The sequence below is a fragment of the Cyanistes caeruleus genome, chromosome Z, assembly GCF_971803275.1.
Source record: "Cyanistes caeruleus chromosome Z, bCyaCae1.hap1.1, whole genome shotgun sequence".
Classification (NCBI taxonomy): Eukaryota; Metazoa; Chordata; class Aves; order Passeriformes; family Paridae; genus Cyanistes; species Cyanistes caeruleus.
This window is the reverse complement of record NC_141732.1, coordinates 9,128,492-9,148,210: the sequence shown is the minus strand read 5'-3', so window position 1 is coordinate 9,148,210 and position 19,719 is coordinate 9,128,492. Positions and strand designations below refer to the sequence as shown.

Below are 19,719 nucleotides of genomic sequence, written 5' to 3'. Positions count from 1 at the left end.
ATTGCTCCAGTCAAAAGCTGCTGTCAAAAGCGAGGCCACAGCACCCTTGGCTGAAGCAAGTAAAAATTTTGAATTGCTACGGTTATAAAAATGAACAGATTTTTCTAATATCCTCCTTTATCCCCTGCCTTTCTGGTACATATGTCAGTAATTGATATTTTCTTTTGGAATAATTTAAGCTAGAAAACAAACTTGAACACATATTCATCATAATTCGACATTTTGGAGGTTTACTGCTTCATGCAAATGAAGAGATTAGCAAAGTTTTTGAGAGATAGTATTTATTTACATAATTTTTCCATTAAAAAAAAGTGGTTGAAGAAGAAGCTAATTCCCTTTTACCTAATAGACTTCCATTTGAACTTATTTACAAGCATGTTTTCAATGCCAAATTGTCTTTTACAGCCACGTGTATTTCTGGTCTCTTTAAAAATCACATTTTTTTCATTTGCTAATCAGAGTATATAGCCAGTGTCTTTTGCAACTTTGTTCTATCTTTGGAGACACAGCTTCAGAAATAAAAGCCTGTGCATACTACCAGTGGTGGAAAAGAATTTCAACCCCTTGTCTTTTGCATTGAAACATAATTGCTCCCTTTATCTACACACAAGTTTACTATATCCTGTTTGGTAGAGGCAAATAAACACCTTTATTTAGCTATTCACAGGGGTTTGTGTGCTGTTCATTAAAGACAAATGAACAGTGAAAAGTAAAAAAATAACATGTTCCTGGACCTTAGATTAATGTCACACTGAATTCATGGCACAAATAGGTTTTTCATTGGTTATGATGCTGGTTCTCTGGTGTACAATAAAACTCACCTAAGGTGACCTTTATGCTATAGTGCACCTCCAATTATGCAGAGAAACACAAAACTATTGAACAGATTGATAGTTTTACCGACTTAGTAACTTCCGTGAAGCCCCTAGCAACTTCAAACAAAAATCTTTAAACAAAGAATAAGCACATGACTTTGCAAGCTAAGCAAACCCCTTCTACAATATGAGAACAAGACATCCTTTAGGAAACGAATTTGTTTGGCAGCACAGTGAGAGCAGTACAGGTGCTCCAGTGCTGTCGAGGGCTACCCGAGCTCGGCTACAGCTTTGCAGACACTTTGCAGACGCATCTCCCTTAGTGCAATAGCTATTAAGGCAAGAGGCGGGGGCCCCGGCTGGCTGCGAGATGCAGGACGAGGAGAAGCAGAGAAAAGCCAAAGATCCAAGACGAGAGCAGGGCGGGAACCCGCTCAAGCGGACAGGCGCCCGCTGGTGACTAAGCTGCCCTGGCTGGTCCTCAGCTCAGCGGGCCAGAGAGGTGCGCTGTCCCGCGGCATCCTTCCAGGGTTTCCCTCATGACTCATGCAGCAGGGAGCATTCCCCGAAAACGAGCACGCCCCCGGCCGGGGCTCCCGCAGAGGCTCCCCGGGCACTTTCCCCGAAACACTTCGGCAGGACCAGGGAACAGCTGATGCCGAACGTGGCAGAGGCGTCGGTGCCGGCCGGAGAAAGGCTCCGGGGAGTGAGGAAGGGAGCGGGACCATGCCTCCTTTCAGCCCGGCGTCCCGGGCGCCCTGGTGGCCAGCGCCCCAGAGCAGACTGGCCCCCGACATCCCCCTGGTAGGGCTGCCCTGTGCCCGGGGCAGCCTGTCCCGCGCTGTTCCCCGCATGCCAGCCCGCAGTGCACGGTGCAGCCTCCTGTCAGCTGCGGGGTCCCACGGCCGGGCAGGGGCTCCTCCACTGCACTCCCCGCAGCCCAAGCAAGCCAAGGGGCTCCCCCGGCGAAAGGGTTTGTGAAAGAAAACGTTCACCTTCGAAAGAAAAAAAAAAAACACAAACCCGCAGCTGTACAGGGGGATAGAGAAACGACCACTACGCTCCACTCGCTGCCGCGCTAGAATGTTAAAAGGTGTCACTGGAGATGCCCCTGCAACCTCAGTGTGGAAGGTGTGCACGCTGCCCACCCCCGGGCAGACTCTCTGCAGGTGCCCCGAAGCATCTTTTCTCGCCTTCAAGAGAAAATCGGGTTTCACTGCAACAGTCCCCGCTGAAGCTGCACCCCACGTGTTTGTGGGGAGGGCTACTCACACTTGTTTCAAGCAAGATTGTCTGTTGTTAAGCTTTTGTGATTTCTTTTGTTTTGGTTGGGGTTTGGATGATGCCTTTGATTATTATTCGTTATCCCGGTCTTATTTTCGCATCAGTGACACAACTTCAAGACTGAGTAATAATTATTTACAAATCTGGAAAGAGGTGAAAGAGACGTCCAAATGAGCCCCGGTTATGGAATTGGAAACCTTTATTTCCGTAGGCGTACAGGTACATATATGAAGCCAGCAACGATCTGAAGCCCGGGAGGAGAAAAACAACGTGTAAAGACACCATGGATAATCACAACGGTAACCAACCAGTTTCTCTAGTGCTTCTGAAGCACGGGCATCCCTCTCTTCAGCTGCCTTCTGTGCCTTGTCGGGTCACGTAGCGGTGCAGGATAATTAACCTTTGGCTTTTTCTTACACAGTCCTTTGTAGCTTGATCATCTTTCTTCAGATCGCCTCCTTACCGCGGGGGTCCCCCTACAATTTCAGCCTCTGTGACCACGGCAAGATACAAGAGGATCTACTAAACGTTTTGGATGCAGACATAACCTTTACACAAGAGGTTGGTGCTTTCTCTGGTGGCATCGGAGGGAAACTATCGGGACGGCACTGCCTCCTCGTTTTTACCCTTGGCCACCGGCAGCTACTTTCTGACAATCTCGGTTAACAAGCCGGGATTTGGCTGGTTTAGTAAAGCGGTACCTGTGAAACAGGACCTTGAAGTTACGTCCTGCTCTCCTCCGGAGACCTTCCTAAAAAGTACTTCGCTGAAGCTGGGACTGGCAGGGACGGAGAGCAGGAGCCCGGGCGGCCGCTGCCAGAGCTCTACCCGACCCTTCCCAGCGCCTTGCAGACCCGTAGGACTGAAAGTCGCTTGTATAATGCTTCACCGGCGCTGAAGATGGTGTCACGGTCGCAAAGGTGATAAGCGGTTTAGGAGCTACGCCGAGGGTTCACACGCTCAGCCGGCCCTTAGCGCAAAGACCAGGCAGTGTTTTTCGCGGAAAGCAGCCCTGCCGCTGGCTCGGGCATCACAGCCCGCAGCTGCCCAGCGCAGCCCAGCAGCGGCCGCCGCCCGACTCCCGCAGCCGCCCGCACCCTGCGAGGCCCCGACGGGGCGGTGAGACAGGAGGCATGTCTATAACGGGGTGCCCGAGGCAGGCTGGCAGCCGGCGAAGGCGACCCCGTGTGACATGGTTTTAATGAGCATTCCCTGTTGTTGTTTCCCTCCAGGAGCTACAGCTCGATTTTCACAACTGCGAGGACGCGCCCTCCGAGCCGGCGGGCAAGCAGCAGTCCGAGGTTCGCCCCGGTGCGCCTACTTCCCTGCGGCTAGGCGGCATTCCCGTTAAAAAAAAACAAACAGGGAAGAGGGGAGCAAGAAAGGGAGAAAAGAAAAGGAGGAGGAGGAGGGGAGGAGGGAAAAAGAGAGGAGGGGGAGGAAAATGAGGAGGAAGGGAAGGCGAGAAAAGAAGGGAAAGCGGGGAGAAGCGGTGGATGGGCAGCCTCTTTGTAAGGATGCGTGGGGAGGCGCTGAAGGGAAACGGAGCTAAGGGTCGTGACCGTGGCCGTCTGGTCGCAGGACTCCAGGCGGGTGGAGCGAGCGGGCCGGCTGCTGGAATGCCTCCTGGAGCGGGCCTGGGGATGCGGGGAGCGACCGGAGCTGTGGCGCGTCACCCTGTCCGTCCTGAAGCACCACTGCCCCGGCTTCTGCGCCTCACAGGCGGGCACTGAGACAGCGCAGCGGGACAGCGCCGGGGACAGCGCCGGGAGCGCCGCCGGCACGTCAAGCCCGGCCCCGTGCGACAAGAGCAAAGCCCGGGAGCTGATGGCGGTGTGGAGAAGTTACAACAACTTGGCATAAGTGGCCTTGGGGTGGCGCGGCTTTTCATTTTGCCTCCTCCGCCGGACTTCACTTCCACTGTCCGCCGTGCAGTCATAGCAACGGAGTCATCCTGCGGGTTGGTATTTTTTTTTTTAATATCCATAATTTATTAAAAAAAAAAAAAAAACAACCAAGCTCACATACAAAACCAACACTACCACCAAACCACAAAAAACTCTAAACAGACGCCTCGGGAAGTTCAGAGGCTCCCGACGTGGGCATCCCGCGGGATGAGCCCTCGGAGGCGGGCTCCCCTCACGCTCCTCTGCCGCCTCTGCGGCGGGGCCACCCGCAACCGGACCTAGTGCTTTGCCAAGAGAAAGGGGATAACGAAATAAGGAATAAAAGGGGATACAAAAACGAAGAATAAAAGGGAAAAAACCGCGCAGTCGCGGCTGCGTGGAATGTTTGCGGCAGGGTTCGCGGCTGATGCTCCCCTGCGGGCCCGGCCGGCACCGCGCCCGTGCGCGGGGCGGCGGCGGCGGAGCGGGGCCGGCGGGGCGGCGGAACGGGGCTGGGGGAGCGGGGCGGCGGGGGCCGGTTTTGGCGGCTCACGGCGGGGCGGGGCTTGGCGGCGGAAGCGGAAGGGCGCTTCCGGCGGGAGGGCGGGCGGACGCGGCCGGGCGCGGGGACACGTGCGGAGCCATGGCGCGGGAGGGCGCGGGTCTCTTCGCCGCGTTCCGGGTGCTCGGCCGCTTCAGCGGGCACGTCCCGCACGTCCTGCGCTACCACGGCCGCCACCGCCAATTCTACCTGGCCGTCGCCGTCGGGAGCAGCGTCCACACCTACAATGTGAGTACGCGGCGTCCCGGTCCCCGCTCCTTTGTCCTGGGCTCCTTTCCGCTCCGACCCGCCGTGGGGAGGCCGGGGCCGTGCGGGGACATCCGCCTTTTCCTCCCTTCCTCCTCCCGCCCTCGCCGTCATGATGCGGGAGCGTGTGCGGGGCTGCGGCGCCTCCGCAGCCGCGGTGAGGGAGGGAGCGAAAAAGGGAAAAAGGGAGGTCGCCGGCTAAAGAGGCCGGGAATGGGCTAATTCAGCCTTGTGAGCAGCATTAGCCGATGTCACACAGCTCATCCTTCGGGAGCGCCCGGGTGCTGAAGCTTTGCCTTCGCTACAAGATAAATCAGAGCTCACCCGCTCTGGTTTAGCGTTTGAGGGTGACGTTTTAGGGGCGGGGGGCGGTCAGATCCTGATAAAACTCTTGTGTGAAAAGGGATGAGCACAGTTGAGTTCAGCAAGATAAAAGCCTGTGATACGGACTCGTTTTTTGCTGTGTAGAATCATAAACCCCCCTCAGGTCGGGAGGGAGATCACCCAGACCAACCCCCCTGCTAAGGCCGGGTCACCTAGAGCAGGTTACAAAGGAACGAGTCTGCGTGGGTTTGGAATGCCTCAAAAGAGAGAGACTCCGGGACTTCCCTGGGCTCAGTCAAAGCATTTTCACTGTATAAGATACAGTACAGAGAATTGAGCTGACTGTGGTGAACACCCGAGCGCAGACATCAGGGATCCTCTGTGATCTTCTGCGGCGCCTTTTAGCGTTCACTCCCGCCACTCTTCTTCACAGCCTTTGAAGGAGAGCAGTGATCGGCACCGGGCAGAGATGCCGATCTTTGCGACTAAACCAAACTCTCTGTGAACAGAGACAGAACTAGAATACAGTGTGGTTGTAGTGAAAATAAGGTAGAAGCAGAGATCAAGTGGAAACTAAGGTATCCAGGTTCCTGAGGGTGTCTTAATATGTCCTCAGTTTCCTGTGCATTAGGGTAAAATCAGGAAGCACAACATACTGTTGGTGAGTAGTTTGTCTTTTGGGAAATGCATTGTCCCATTCCTTTTGAGCTGTTGTCTGTGTGTTTTTCAGTAGACAGCGTTCTAAACTAGGATGAATGATTTTTCTGGTTTATGAGGTATCAAATTTATTGTCTGATCTAGGTTAATTCCTAGAATTTTTAATTTCTGTTTATATTGAATTCAGTGCAACGTATCAGTAAAAATGCTGTTTTAACGTTGTCATTGCAGGTGAAGAAGCTTGGTATTGTTGCTGTGAGTAAGTATTCACAAATTGTTAATTTCTCTTATTGTGTTGGGGATTTTTTTTAAACAGGTCTTACATCTGCACTTCATTTTCAACTCAAAAACAAGAAAGTAAATTGTACTTACTAATATTTACACTGAAATATATTAAAAGGAGTTTCAAAAATCTAAAATAGCAATTTGAAAATAAGACTGCTGTTGAAACTGAATTTAGTTTTCTTAGAGACATACATTTTGAACCTTCTGTTCTTACCGTCTTGTTCTTCCAAAAACACCTCTAAGCCATAAGGGCTGCACAGTGAATAAAGCTTAATTATTAATTTATTGAATTGCTTTCAGATCCCTGTTTGGTTGCTGTTTTTGTGATTATTAGAGGACTGTTACAGGAGGAAAATAATTACATGAAGAAAATAGATGCAGATGCCTTCAGGGAGTGTTCGGCATTGGTTGTACTTTGTGGATACAAAGGATATGAATTGGTGTCTTGACATTCACTTGATCTTTGGTGGCAAACCAAAACACTCTGGGTGTCAGCAGCAGGGCCCATGTTCTTCAGCGCCATCACCAGCAGCCTGGGTGACGAGGCAGTGCGCACTCCTGGGATAAGCTTGCAGAGGATGCTGTTTTAGGAGGAGTAGCTGACACCCAGAGTGGCAGAGTTTTAGTCCAGGCAGCTGTTGCAAAACATGAAGTCTGGGCCAACAGGATCCTTGCCAGATTCAGCGAGGATGAGTGCAGAACCCTGCTGTACCTGGGACAGAGCAAGCTGGGAACTGACTGGCTTCATGGCATCCTGCTGGAAAGAAGCTGGGGCTGTGCTGGTGCCAGGCTGAATGTGGACCAGAACCATGGTAACTGAGTAAGGCAGGCTGTGTATCGAGCCTCATTAGGAATGCATTCAGCAGATCAGGCAAAACTGTTCTTCTCCTGCACCTCACACTGCTGAGGTGCAGGTGTCTGTGCCTGGACTGACCTATTAGTGTGGTTCTGTCCCTTCCACAGCTCCCTTTTCTCCTGCAGGAGGCATGGTGAGGAGCCAGAGAGTGTTGGGGCCTACAGCAAGCAGTAGGAAGAGACATTGGAGTAACTAGATCTGCTTAGTGCTAAGAAGGGCAAGATACAGGGTGGCCCAGAGGCAGCCTGTTCCTGAGGGGCAGTTGGATGGTGGGACCAGATTTGTGCTGATGGTGGTAGAGGTAGACAGAGCAGCTAGGGGCAGCACTCACAGATTGCAGCTTGAGAGGGTCACAGTGGAGGGTAGGAAAAATGGTCCTAAGAGGTGACTGTGGTACAGTGTAGACCTGAGCAAAACTCCTTCCCCAGAAGTGTTCAAGACTCAGCTGCAGCTAACCCAGTCTGGTACTGATGATAAACTTTGTGAAGAGCTGGTGGGATGTTGAGCCAGTTGATTTCCAAAGGTCCCTTTCACTTGACACTTAGATAATTCAGAGGGATGCACCCTATCTGGGAAAGTCAAGGCTATACTTCTGTGTACTAGAAAAATTTTACAGAGGAGTCATGTATAAAATATATTTTACTAACAGAGCTTACTGTAAGCTTGAGAATAAGTCAACCAGGACTGGATTTAGATTATCAGCTATGTATTTTTAAAGCCATAAACATATTAACTTTGTTTTCATCTTGCAAAATTATAAAAACATTGCATATTCTGTTCTGGAGTGGGCTACATCATCTTACCCATGTAATCATCTAAGCTTTTTGAGAAATTGAGAATAGACATACAAAACTGTGATTGAAAAAAAATGAATGCTGTGCCTCTCTTTTATGGTGCTGTTGGTTTGCTGACGTTACATAGTTGGTGCTCTGAACTTTTTAATTTGGGTCTGCCTAAAACTTAGCCTAAGCAGCCTTGCATACAGCTCCTGTGGAATACCAGGTATCTGTAACCTGGTTGTAAGCTTGAGTCACTTCAGAGGTGCTGTGGGAAGATGTATTCAGACAAATGAAACCTCATAGACCGAAACCTTCTTTTGTTTTCTTATTTCAGTCCCTTCTTTTGAAGCTTTGCTGCAGTACAGCAGAGGCTGCAGTTCTCTTTGTGCCTGCTAATAATTCACAGTACAAAGCACCTTTGTGTGAAAGGCTGCTGTGTGTTGTGACAATGCTAGTTTGTATCTACATAAGTTCACTCCCACCGTGAATTTGCACTTGGTGTTTCTCTGCAGAAGAGTAAAGTGCTGTAATTTACATTTTTATATTTCCATGAATTGAGAGTATTATTCCCTATAGTATTTTTTTTCCTGTTTTCCCATTTGAGACCACACTAGCAATTTCTCAGTATGGTCTAGAACTTTGACTCTTTTACCTTTTGGGCTAGTGAAGTAAATACCCTGACATTATATACTCTTTCTGAACCAGTCATGAGGTAGGGAATGAGATGTATTCTTAGAGCATTAAATTCTCAGTGTGATCAGGACATAGGTGCAGGAGTGGGTCTCCTACTCCCAGGCCTGCAGAATAATAACCTAGTAAGCATTGCTAATGCTGAGACTTTGATTTATCATCTATGATACCAGTCCCCACAAAGCTAACATGTACTGTACTTGTTCACTAATTTATTATTATGTGTTTTTCAAAAGAACAACCTGGTGATCTACCTATCTTATGTTACTTATGATGTTGGTACTGGCATAATGTTTTGTAGTAATATTTGTGTTATTTTGAAATGTGTTCATTTCTGTAAAATTCAACATGTTTGACCAGAGGCATTTCTTTGTGGGTCACCATGCTGAAGAAATATGCTATCAAGCTTTCTCTCTTGCTAGGAGCCTGAAACTTGTTTAACTTTCCTTTTGTTTGATCAACAGGTAATACTTTGCCCCAAGACATCACATGTTTGGCAGCAGATCGCATGTTAATATTTGCTTCATATGACAATGTTCTCCAAGCTTTTGCCAGGAACAAAGAGGTATCTATTAATTTACTTCTTACTCAGCGGTACAAAACAGTTGTGTAGTTTGTGGTATCAAGGCTGTCAATTTTCTACAAGTATCTATTTCCGTAGCTGTTTGGTACCTTCAGTTTTAGGGAAACAAATTGCAGAATAAGGAGTAAAAAGCTTAAACTGGGAGAATGTGAGAGCAAATTCCATAATGCTGAACTGTGTTTTGCATATTAATTACAATAATTAAGTATCTGTTTAAAGATTTTTAAAAAACATCAATTCACATAAGCTGAATTAATTGAAAGTAAAAAATTAAAAATAATTAGGTAGCATATTTTTTGCAAACAGTTTTAAATATCAGATACAATTATTTGTCTTGCACTTCAAGTTGTGTGGCCTTTCCATGAATTTGTATTGAATTTGCTGCTGACATCCATTAGCTTTACTTAAGTATTATGTTAACATGATATTCTGCCTTAACAGCTTACTGAAAGCATTTCTACTTTGAAATTGTAGGTGGTTCATACCTATGAAGGCCACAAGGCAAGGATACACCTTCTACAGCCTTTCGGTGATCATGTCATCTCTGTGGATGTTGATAATGTTCTTATTGTTTGGAATATACAGTCAGAAGGTGAGAGATTTAATTTTTGTTGCTGCTTTATAGGGTAACACTGTTTGACAGCCAGTAGTTTAAGAAGGGTTTTTTCCCAAATGCACATGTTCAGAAGTAGTTTGTTCTTGAAAAGGAAAATCTATTCTAGTATCTTAATAATTCTAATCCTGCAGTAATGTTTCATGAATGGATACTGTACCATGTGCTGAGACCCAGTAAGCTTCTGTGTAGATGTAAAAGAGAAAATGGTTATATGAAAATTATATTTTAGTGTTTCATTTTCGTGTAAAGGCTGTGATAGAGCAGCTTTGGCATTATTTCTGAATTCCTGTAATTCCTTGATATTTACCAGACTGGGTATGACTAAATTATAATAAATATTCTTCTTGTTTGTGTCAGCATCTTCTCAGGCTGTTGTCAAGTGCTTTGTGAAATTGTGCATCAGTGGGCCAAACATTTTTCTTTAGAAAGCATTCATTTGCGTGACATGGGTTATTCTCTGCGGGCTGGTTGTCAGAAGTGTCTGTAACCAGGCTTTGGAGATTTGGAGTTGCTATAACAAACAAAAGGAATGCTAATCAGATGAGGTGTTTTGCTCAGGCAGGAGCAGGAATCCCTCAGATACAAATCACTGTGGTATTGCCAGTATTGTTGAAGTGTAGACTTATAGAGAACAAAATAAACCTTTGAGCCAACAGATGTTACAGTGTAAAGCAGTTTATCCTCTTCTGTTACATGTTAGCTGATCCTTTAATGTAAGAAACAGGATTTGAAGAGTTAAAGATCTATCCTGCTTTTCATTTGACAAGCCTGCAGAGTAGTAGGGATAGCAACACTAACACTGTTTCTTACTGATTTTGCAGAAGAGTATCTTCGAATAGATTTTGACAAAGCCACTTTTGCAGTTTCTGCACTTCTGCATCCCAGCACCTATCTGAATAAAATTCTCCTTGGGAGCGAACAAGGAACCTTGCAGCTATGGAATATAAGATCCAAGTAAGATTCTTGACACTTTGGCTACACTTCATGTTATCATGTTTGATAGGCAGCAAATGATACTGTTAAGTTTGGAATATTTTACCGAGTATTGGCACAGGTTTTCAGTTGGTATATCTCCAGGAATAAAGAATGCTGCTGCTCCCTGAATGTTGATGCCTTTCAGGTTGCGTGTTGTTTACTCTCCTTACAAAATGTCAGGGGTTGTTCAGGAATTATTTTTTTTTTTAAATTTCTTGGAATCACAAAGCTTTCCCAGAAAGCTATCGAAATAATAGTAGAAGCATGTTCAGGCCTCCTGCTTCCCACCTTCCAAACTTTTTTTGGTTATTGTGGGTTCAAGGAAGTGCTGGCAGGTGGAGTGGAGGTAATTACTAGCACTTGAGCCTTCGACTCAGATGAGAGATGTGTGGACATGCAGTTATCTCTGAGCATGTCCCAGAATGGATGGCATCATCCACCGTGTCAGTATTTCATTCCTGCCACGAGCAGCTGTTTTTCTCAGTCATGAAAGTTACAGGTACAGTGAGCTTCACTGCGTGTTAATGTTCATACTGCAAATATGTGTTAAGTCAGCTTGCATAAATCAGTGTTGTGTTCTCCTAACTCAGTTTTCCATGATATAACTGGTGTTTCTTTTATTTCATATATTCATGGCATGTAGTCATGTCGTCGTTGTGGTATTAAAGCACAACACTAGCTTTTTCAATAAAATTTAGTCATAAGTTTCATTTTTAACCTTACTTCTTAGTATCACAGGCTTTATTTTTCCTTTTTTCTGACCTATAAGAACAGAAAGCTGATACACTTTTCTGTATAAGTACATATAAAACATCCATTGTGGCATGGAAAATCCCCAAGGGTTAGTTAATTTATGGGTTTTTATATTTGTTTTACAGCAAACTCTTGTACTCGTTTCCAGGATGGGGTTTAGCAGTCACAACTCTTGAACAAGTTAGTATTTTTATATTTTTATTTTCATATGTAACTGGTCAAGAACAGCAGACAAAATATTGTAGTTTAAAATGCCAGCAGTAAAGGTGGTGTGTATTCTCTCAGGTCATTGTAGTAACCCTCTCATGACTGAAAGTTTATTATCTGCTCTTCCTCTATTCCTAGTTCTGTTGCATTTAGCATCTTACTTGTTTTGTGTTCATCACATCTATAGTCTTCACTGAATGATGTCATGAATTCACAGTTTTCAAGATGCATGAGTATAATGAATGTCCATTACACTGGTAGCTTTTTGCCAGATTTGTTTTGTTTCAGAGTTTGATAAAATACAGATTTTGTTGATGCAGTAAAAGATTTTGTAATGGTATTTGCTACTTTTTTTTTTTAGATATAAAAGTAAGTTAAAACTTCTTGGTAGCATTGATGACAGCTGTGAAAATAGTCAGCAGTTGTGCAGGATAAAACTTGTAAATATGTGGGGTAGTGTGGCATGGTGTGTAATGGTCTTCCAAAGCTACTGGACACTTTAAGTGATCTGCTTTTCAAAGGAGTTCCAGCTTCTGGAAACAGAATTTTTTCTTGCAGGCTCCAGCAGTGGATGTTGTTGCTGTTGGCCTTGTATCTGGTCATATCATAGTACATAATATTAAGTTTGATGAAACTCTGATGAAGTTTCAGCAGGACTGGGGTCCCATCACAGCAATATCTTTTCGTACAGGTAAGTCCTAGTATTTTTTAGTAGAAATATGTATGAAAGCACTAACATAACTAAGTGGAACAGAAGAAAATAGTTTGTGATAAAACATTTCAGAATCAAATTTGTGCTGAGAGTTTTAGTTTTCGAAGGCTGAAGGAAATCAAGGAGAGATAGCAATAAGTAAGGGAGCTCATGCATTTTCATCATGGTAGCTGTTTTATAGCATTTTCTTGTGTTCATAGTGCATAGGAAGTGACATACAGCATACTTGAAAAGTTTGTTTACAGTGTGCCAAGAGCTAACACAAAACACAATTGTCAGAAGTGTTGAATTCAGTACCTCTTGCTTTAGTGTCCAGACTTATTCTCAGCAGTGTCTGTCCCCCCCAGATAATGTTGGAATGTTAATAGTTGGGTGAATACTGAATGGGTGTTAAGGGGGAATCTCAACTTATATTCACAGCTTTTTCTTGTCTAACAAACATGTCCTAGTTATTAAAGCTAGTTAGTTCAATGTTGATCCTGCCTGCAGAGCTATTGATACTGAATCTAATCTCTCATTTGAATAATCTTGAAAATCTTAACAGAATATAGATTGAGTTCACACCCTGTTGAGAAAGAATACTACTGGAGAAAATTGTGAAAAGACTTGTGAGAAGTAGGAGAGCCTTTTTGTGCCAATATCTATTGCATTTTCAAGCAAAACCTCTAGTTCTGATTGCTGGATTTAGAGATTTTATTGTTACCTGATAAGAGAAAGTCCTATTTTTATTATCAGTGACTTTTGTTTCTTTTCTGATTGACATGGTACAATATTTCTGTTAAAACCTAATTATTTCTACCATCAACTTGAGATTTATTTTTCCTTGTGATTATAGACTTTTTATAGCATCAGTTTTAAGATGTGGGGATGAATTAAATGTCAATAAGCAAACCTTTTGAATTTTTTTTTTGAGCAGATGGACACCCAGTAATGGCAGCTGGTAGCCCAGTTGGACACATTGCTTTGTGGGATCTAGAGGAGAAGAAACTGATGTGTCAGATGCAAGATGCCCATTCCACAGCAATAGCTGGCATGACATTTGTCCCTGGGGAGCCACTTCTTATTACTAATGGTGCTGATAATGCTCTACGGGTGAGTTCCATTCACTGCTGCTCTCTGAAACCAATACAACAAAATTCAAGTTGCTTGTCTCAGTTGGACTGTAGAGGACTGTAGTTTAAAGATCTACTGCTGTGCTGTCTTTGCTTCATTTACTGCTTTGTAGTACCCTTGAAGAACAAAGCTTTGGATCTACTTTTCCAGAAACCACACTTTTTATCCCAGTATTCTTTTAAATCTTGTTCCATTTTGATAATGTTTTGGATCACAAGCAGTTGCTGTTGATAAAAGTCTCTTGTGCTACATGTCCTCTGATGCCATTAGGCTTTGGTGGAGGGGCAGAATGAGAAGCAGGAAATAAATCAGGTGATGTGATGGAAACTTCTGAAGTTTTAGGGTTAAGGATGAAAGCCAGTGTGTGAAGTGGGCTGCACCAGCTCCCAGATAAACATGTTCCACTGACAAGAGGTGCAATTATTGGGAAAATGTTTATCAGCCTGGTTTTTCTGCTTGTTTTGGGGTGCAGGTTTGGATTTTTGATGGACCTGGTGGTACAGGTCGAGTATTGAGAAGCCGAATGGGACACAGTGCGCCGCCAACAAAAATCAGATATCATGGGCAAAATGGAGAGCAAATTCTTAGTGCAGGTAAGAGTCTCCGTTCTTTTTCAGTCTGATTTCTTGCTGTGATAAAGAAAACATGCCAGAGCCAAGTGTCTTTATTTTATTAATATGCTAGATTAAATTTCAAGTGTTGTATAATGTATTTATGAAACATAGTAAGTAGTTAACATAAATGGGGTAATTTATTACTGTAACAAAGTGTTTCACTGTAGTTTTCCTACTCTAGTGGGAAATGTGTGTTTACCTAGAAGAATATCAGCTGAAGAATACTTAAAAGAAGAGTATCAAAGGAGCTGCTATTATCTGTATTTATATATTTGATTAATGAAAATAGTTTTGTTATCTTCTGAGCAAGTGTTAGTTGGTCAGAATGAAATCTGTAACAACTTGGGAAATGTGGTTGTGGCAGGAGAAAAATAAGTAGCATAATGCAGTTAGTAACTACTTTTTCCAGTAGCTTGATCAAGCTTTGTGGCTTGCACTGTCTTTGTAATTTATTACAGCTTACTTGTATTTGTAATATATATTTTCAAGGTTGCTTTTTACTGATATATTAATCTAAAAGTGTAAAAACGCGTAAGTGACTATCCTTCCTTAGGAGCTAGCTTATCTAAAATGCCCCTTAGGAGAGGGAAGTGCTAGATTAGAGCATGTGTTATCCCAGACCACTTAGGTGATGGGGTGATAGAGACTCGCTGCCTAGTCTCTTAATTACTCTTAAGTAATTGTCTATATGGGCTACTTCTGAAAACATTATACTCCCTGTACTAAAATGTCTTGCTGGTCATCCAGCTAATGACTTGCATTCATGTAATGAGTTCTTGTCAGTATTTCAGACCACACCAGACAAACCACAGTATCAGTGGTATCAGTCAAGTGTTGCTTAATGAATCTTCACATTTGCTTTTACAGTGGAGAGGCCACAGAGGCAACCTTGACAATGGAAAGGGTCTTAACCTTTGATACCTGACGTATCTGCAATGTAGAGGGGAGGCTAACTCTCTACACTCCTTTCTGAAACAGTGCTAGAACTTTGTGCATCAGATATGAATTAGGGTTGCCTTTCATGGGCTACTAGTTTCCTTAGAAGAGGCATCTCCTCTTCTAAGGAAATTCATAATTAACTTCATAAAATTTGATTAATAGTTCATTACATTATGTTATAAATCAGACATTACAGAGTCAGAAGAATTGAACATGGAAAAGATGTCTGTGAAGAGGGGTCATTCTGATCATGTGTGGGGCAGCGTGGTGGGAATGGGATGTAGGCCATAGAAAATTGGGTAGGCTCCATTAGTTGTGCTACTTAGAGTGGATGTGTATTTATTCTTGGACCAGAATTTTTAGTGATTGAACCTGATTATAGTGTTTGAAGTTGCTTACTACTTTTGCTTTTCTTACTGAAATAGCTTATGAGTAAAGTTGATTTTTGCCCTTCACTGTTCTGTGCTAATGCTTTCTTAGGTCAAGATGGAACATTACAGTCTTTTTCAACAGTGCATGAAAAGTTCAATAAAAGCCTAGGACGTGGTAAGTATTTCAGTCAAAGTACAAACATGGGTGAAAAGAAGTCCCAAAAAGTATTTATGTAAACATTTGACAGGCCTTATTTTCACTTCAGTTGTTCTGTAAAAGCTGATCACCTCAGTTACTCTGAAAACTCAATCCTTCCTGCAGTAATGGTACTCTCAGATTAAAAAAGTGATTTCTGATCCTGGCAGGGTATGTTACTTCTCTGTGGGAAACACTATGCATGATTTTTGTATTAAAAATGTGTAAAGCAGTGGCTGACATTTCAGCATATATAACTGCAACTTTTGCCCTATTTCCATTCTGTTCAATTGACTGTTGGCCAATTCATATTTCTTGGCTTGTGTTCCTTTGATGTAGAGTTTGGCTTAAACACATCTTGCATGTCATGCCATGGTTAAGGAACCATTTGGGAGAGTGAGGATCAGAAAGACTGAAATAAGCCTTAGTTTTACGTGTCTGTCTGTGTTGTTATATATGTATTTGGACCTGTTAGAAAAGATGCATGAAAATTAATTTGGGCATAAATTTGAAATTCAAGATTCTTTGGTTATTGAAAGGGCTGGGTGCTATTTATTGGTTTATATAGTCATGTCTATAGGACCATGTTTTTAGCTGTGAATCTGCCTCAGAATTTCAGCACAGGGTCTTGGAACAAGTAGATTGAGTAGTGAATTCACAGCTGTGAATGTAAAAGTCTGGTGTTTTGCTCAGCATTGCATGAATTTTGACAGACACTTCATTAATGTTCTTATCTCTACAAACCTATACAACAGTGATGTGTTTATTTAAGCCAAACGTTCCTAAATTTAAAAGGAGCTTTGCACTTTATTAATGGTCCTTTTTAAACCATTATTTTCAGTTCTGGCAATGAGACTGAGACTTTTAATGTCTATTTTTAAGGTTCAATTAATAAAAAGAAATCAAAAAAGAAAGGCCTTAAGCTGGATACGATGGCACTTCCACCAATTACAGCCTTTGCTTCAGGTAAGTGGTCTTTGACATAGGAATACTTCATCTTCATGTGTTCCTTTCATTTTTGAACCCTCAGAACACTATTGTTTTGGAAGCACATGCTATGTCTAGATTATTCCGTGGCATTTCATGAGCTTCTGAGTGACAGTTTAAAATTCCATTTGAGTTGGTAAACTGTTCCAATATTTCAAAAAGAGGATTTTATATTAAAACATCCTTATCTGGCTCTTGGCTTGAAAATCTCCTGCACGAGAGCCAGAATCTGCAGATGTACATATTATTCCAGGCTGGAGAACCAGCAGCTAGTTGGAGGTTGAAGATCTTTGTCAGCTGAGGAAATCTTAGTTATAGTTGATTTGGAGTCCTCAGTACACTTATTTGAGTCACTTTTTAAAGCTGAATTTCAAGTATGCGTTCATTTGTCATTCAGTAAGAAAATAATGACTCTAACTTCTTTAAGCAGAGTTACAGTTATTTTTGCTTCATCAAAATGTACTTCTTTAAATTAATGACCCCCTTTTCAGACTTGAAATCTGTTTTGTCAAAAATGTAACTATTTTCTCTTCTGAGGATGATTTATTGTTTCCTACGTTAAAAGATCTGGATTTACAGTTTTGTGTAATTTGACTTCCATGATGCAGACTGCCTGTACATACTAGTTGCAAGCATATGTGTATATTTTTAAAATTTATATTTAAAATGAATTAATTTTAAAATTACTGCTAGAGCTGCTGGTGTTTGAAGACATAAAACATCCACTCATTTAAGTATATTCTAGAGTTGTTTTTTCTTTCTCTTTCTTTGGTTAAGTGAAACACTTTGTATCTTTAGTCTTTGAAATTCTAGAAACATCCAGTTTCAAGCTCTCAATCTTTTTTAATTTCCAGAAAAAAAAACCAAACTCACTCATTATTTAGATCCCCATATATCATATTTGACTACAAAGTTTTGGTGCTGAGCTTTTGGTAAACAATTTTCCTGGAAATGCAAAAGAAGTATTTTGCTGTATGAACCAGAATAGCTCTTAAACCTAACTTTGTCTGATGGCTTCTGCTGCTTGAACAGCTGAAGAAAAAGTTAAAGACACTCAGGTGAAAATGTGTACAGATTGAGCAGTCTGAACCATTTGAATCAGTTTAAAACATTTACATTGAAATATGCATTTTTATGCAGAAGCTAAAATATGCAAAGACACGAAGTGTATTGTTTAAAACAGTGCTTGAGGTTTTGTTGTTATTATTTTAGTTAAACTATGAACAACTGTTTGCCCAGCAGTTTTTTTTGAGTGGTAGCTTTTGAGTGTGCAACAAGTACAGTAAATACAAACTGTTCTGTCTCAAAGTACTGTAAAATATCAGGAGAGCTCAAGTTTGACTTTAGGATTACTGTTTCTAAGAAGACTCTGTTACCTTGCAGAAGTGGCACATCAGAGTGACTGGGATGGTATTGTTGCCTGCCATCAAGGGTATATAACCTGTACAACCTGGAACTATCAGAAAACCTCCATGGGAGCTCACAAACTGAGGCCAGAAGAATTTAGCAAACACAAACCTGTTGACATATATGCAACAGTAAGTTTATTCAGGGCAAGATTTCTTCAGATTCACACTGTGTGCTATTTTTGTTCCTGTGGGTACAGAAATAATGCTTAGAAGGAAAAAGCATGGTGTAGATTTATTTTAGTTGCTTGCAGAGTGCTTTCTGCCGGCTCAGTGTGTCCAGTGAGCTGGTTTGTCATCCTTATGGTCTTAGGAAAATTTTTTCTTTTTCCCTAAATATTCAAGTTAAGTGCACTAACTTTCTGGCTGAGAGAGGTGGTTGGTGTTTACTTTTAGCCTCTCACAGCAATGTAGAGTTGTCTGTATGCCTGTGATAATTAACTTACTCTGAGAGTGGAGATTGCTGAAGACTCTGGGCTTTTTTTTGGCAATACAAGGGAGAGTATTTCCAAATGGCAAGAATTGATACTACCTCAAAAATCCTTTACAAAAGAGGTGGACACAATGCCACTGTGTCAAACACGCAGCAGTGGAGATACAAATGCTTGCTGAGGTTTACCAGGTTTTAAAAGGAGGAATTACTGTGGTACACCTCATTTGCTAGGGCTTCATGCAACTCCTGTGTCTTACAATGGTTTTTGACAATATGCTTAGTAGTTAGGTGTTAGGTAAATTAAATTGTATGTACCCAATTTACAGCCCAAAAGTTTTCTTCTGACTACTAGATTCTTTGGACCGTATCTTTCCAAAGTCATCTACACCATTGTTTCTTCCTATTTAAACTCTCTGTGATCTCACCCTAATTTGGGAGGGTATTGGTATCATGGGCATTGAAAGAGGCATGCAATTGCCATGCTTACACTCTAAATGTAACTAATTAAGGACTGAATTTGTGGGTATCTTTATTGTTTAATTTACAGTGCTATTATTACCTATGGCTTTTGATGGATGTCACTAAGCTAGGATTTCATTATCTTTCATAACCATGCATTGCCATTTTTATTACATGCTAACTCCTTGCTCATTTTAAGACCTTCTCCCTCTCCTTTCTTGAGATATAAGTTGTTTGCTCTGTGCAGGTTTCCTCAAAACAAATGTTAGTGTTTCATATTCCCAGTATGCTGTGTACCTTATAACAACTTTGCTCATTAATGGACACTTAAAAAATGGTTTTCATAGGTACTTTGTTTTGTTGATTAGTTGTTTGTTTTTTTTTTTATTCCCTTGAAAGGCAGTTGACATTACATCATGTGGTAACTTTGCTGTAATTGGGATGTCAACTGGACAGGTAGATGTGTATAACATGCAGTCTGGCATTCACAGAGGGCGTTATGGTGAGGAAACAGGTAAGAACTCCTAAACTTCCAAAATATGGACACTGAACAGAGCAGCAGTCACCTGCTGCTCTGTCACCACCAATCTTTAACATGGGTTCTGAGTTGAATTTGGGATGCATTTCAGTTTTTCTGATTATGTTGCACTGTCCTATCTTGCAGTCAGAAACTTGACTTAAAGGAGAGGATCCTTGATAATTGTAACAGCTCTGATGTTAGCATATCCTTGATTTTATTTAACACAAATTTGTCAGTTAGCAGAATGGTTAGCACTGAAATGAGGTGCTCTGGCCTCCAATGGTTTTGAGATAGTCAGATTTCCAGGACTTAGCTTCTTGTTTTATAGGGTTCTATCTCTTAGATAAATTTGCCTATCTGTTTTTTGCCCCCTGCTTAGAAATGAGAGACTGTTTCATGTGAATGGAAAACTGAAGTCCTAAGCAAGTCCAGTTCTTTGCATATGGTGTTA

The 19,719-nt window shown here is 42.5% G+C and overlaps 1 protein-coding gene across 3 annotated transcripts in view; it reads left to right on the top strand.

The window, feature by feature from the left end:
- Positions 1 to 3,331: 3,331 nt before the first annotated feature.
- Positions 3,332 to 19,719, top strand: part of WDR36 (WD repeat domain 36) — a 30,426-nt gene continuing 14,038 nt past the window's right edge. Inside the window, exons 1-14 of one of the 3 annotated variants that reach the window (XM_086866908.1) lie at positions 3,332 to 3,400; positions 3,681 to 4,059; positions 6,006 to 6,033; positions 8,849 to 8,949; positions 9,442 to 9,559; positions 10,405 to 10,537; positions 11,437 to 11,491; positions 12,077 to 12,209; positions 13,147 to 13,322; positions 13,816 to 13,936; positions 15,377 to 15,442; positions 16,346 to 16,429; positions 17,834 to 17,988; positions 19,148 to 19,262. In XM_086866908.1, coding sequence (XP_086723034.1) covers positions 8,893 to 8,949; positions 9,442 to 9,559; positions 10,405 to 10,537; positions 11,437 to 11,491; positions 12,077 to 12,209; positions 13,147 to 13,322; positions 13,816 to 13,936; positions 15,377 to 15,442; positions 16,346 to 16,429; positions 17,834 to 17,988; positions 19,148 to 19,262 — 1,213 coding nt within the window. In that variant the 5' untranslated portion in view covers positions 3,332 to 3,400; positions 3,681 to 4,059; positions 6,006 to 6,033; positions 8,849 to 8,892. Of the gene's footprint in view, positions 3,401 to 3,621; positions 4,060 to 4,547; positions 4,776 to 6,005; positions 6,034 to 8,848; positions 8,950 to 9,441; positions 9,560 to 10,404; positions 10,538 to 11,436; positions 11,492 to 12,076; positions 12,210 to 13,146; positions 13,323 to 13,815; positions 13,937 to 15,376; positions 15,443 to 16,345; positions 16,430 to 17,833; positions 17,989 to 19,147; positions 19,263 to 19,719 lie in introns of those variants that run through there. The other 2 variants (XM_023943647.2, XM_023943646.2) reach the window with 2 other exon arrangements.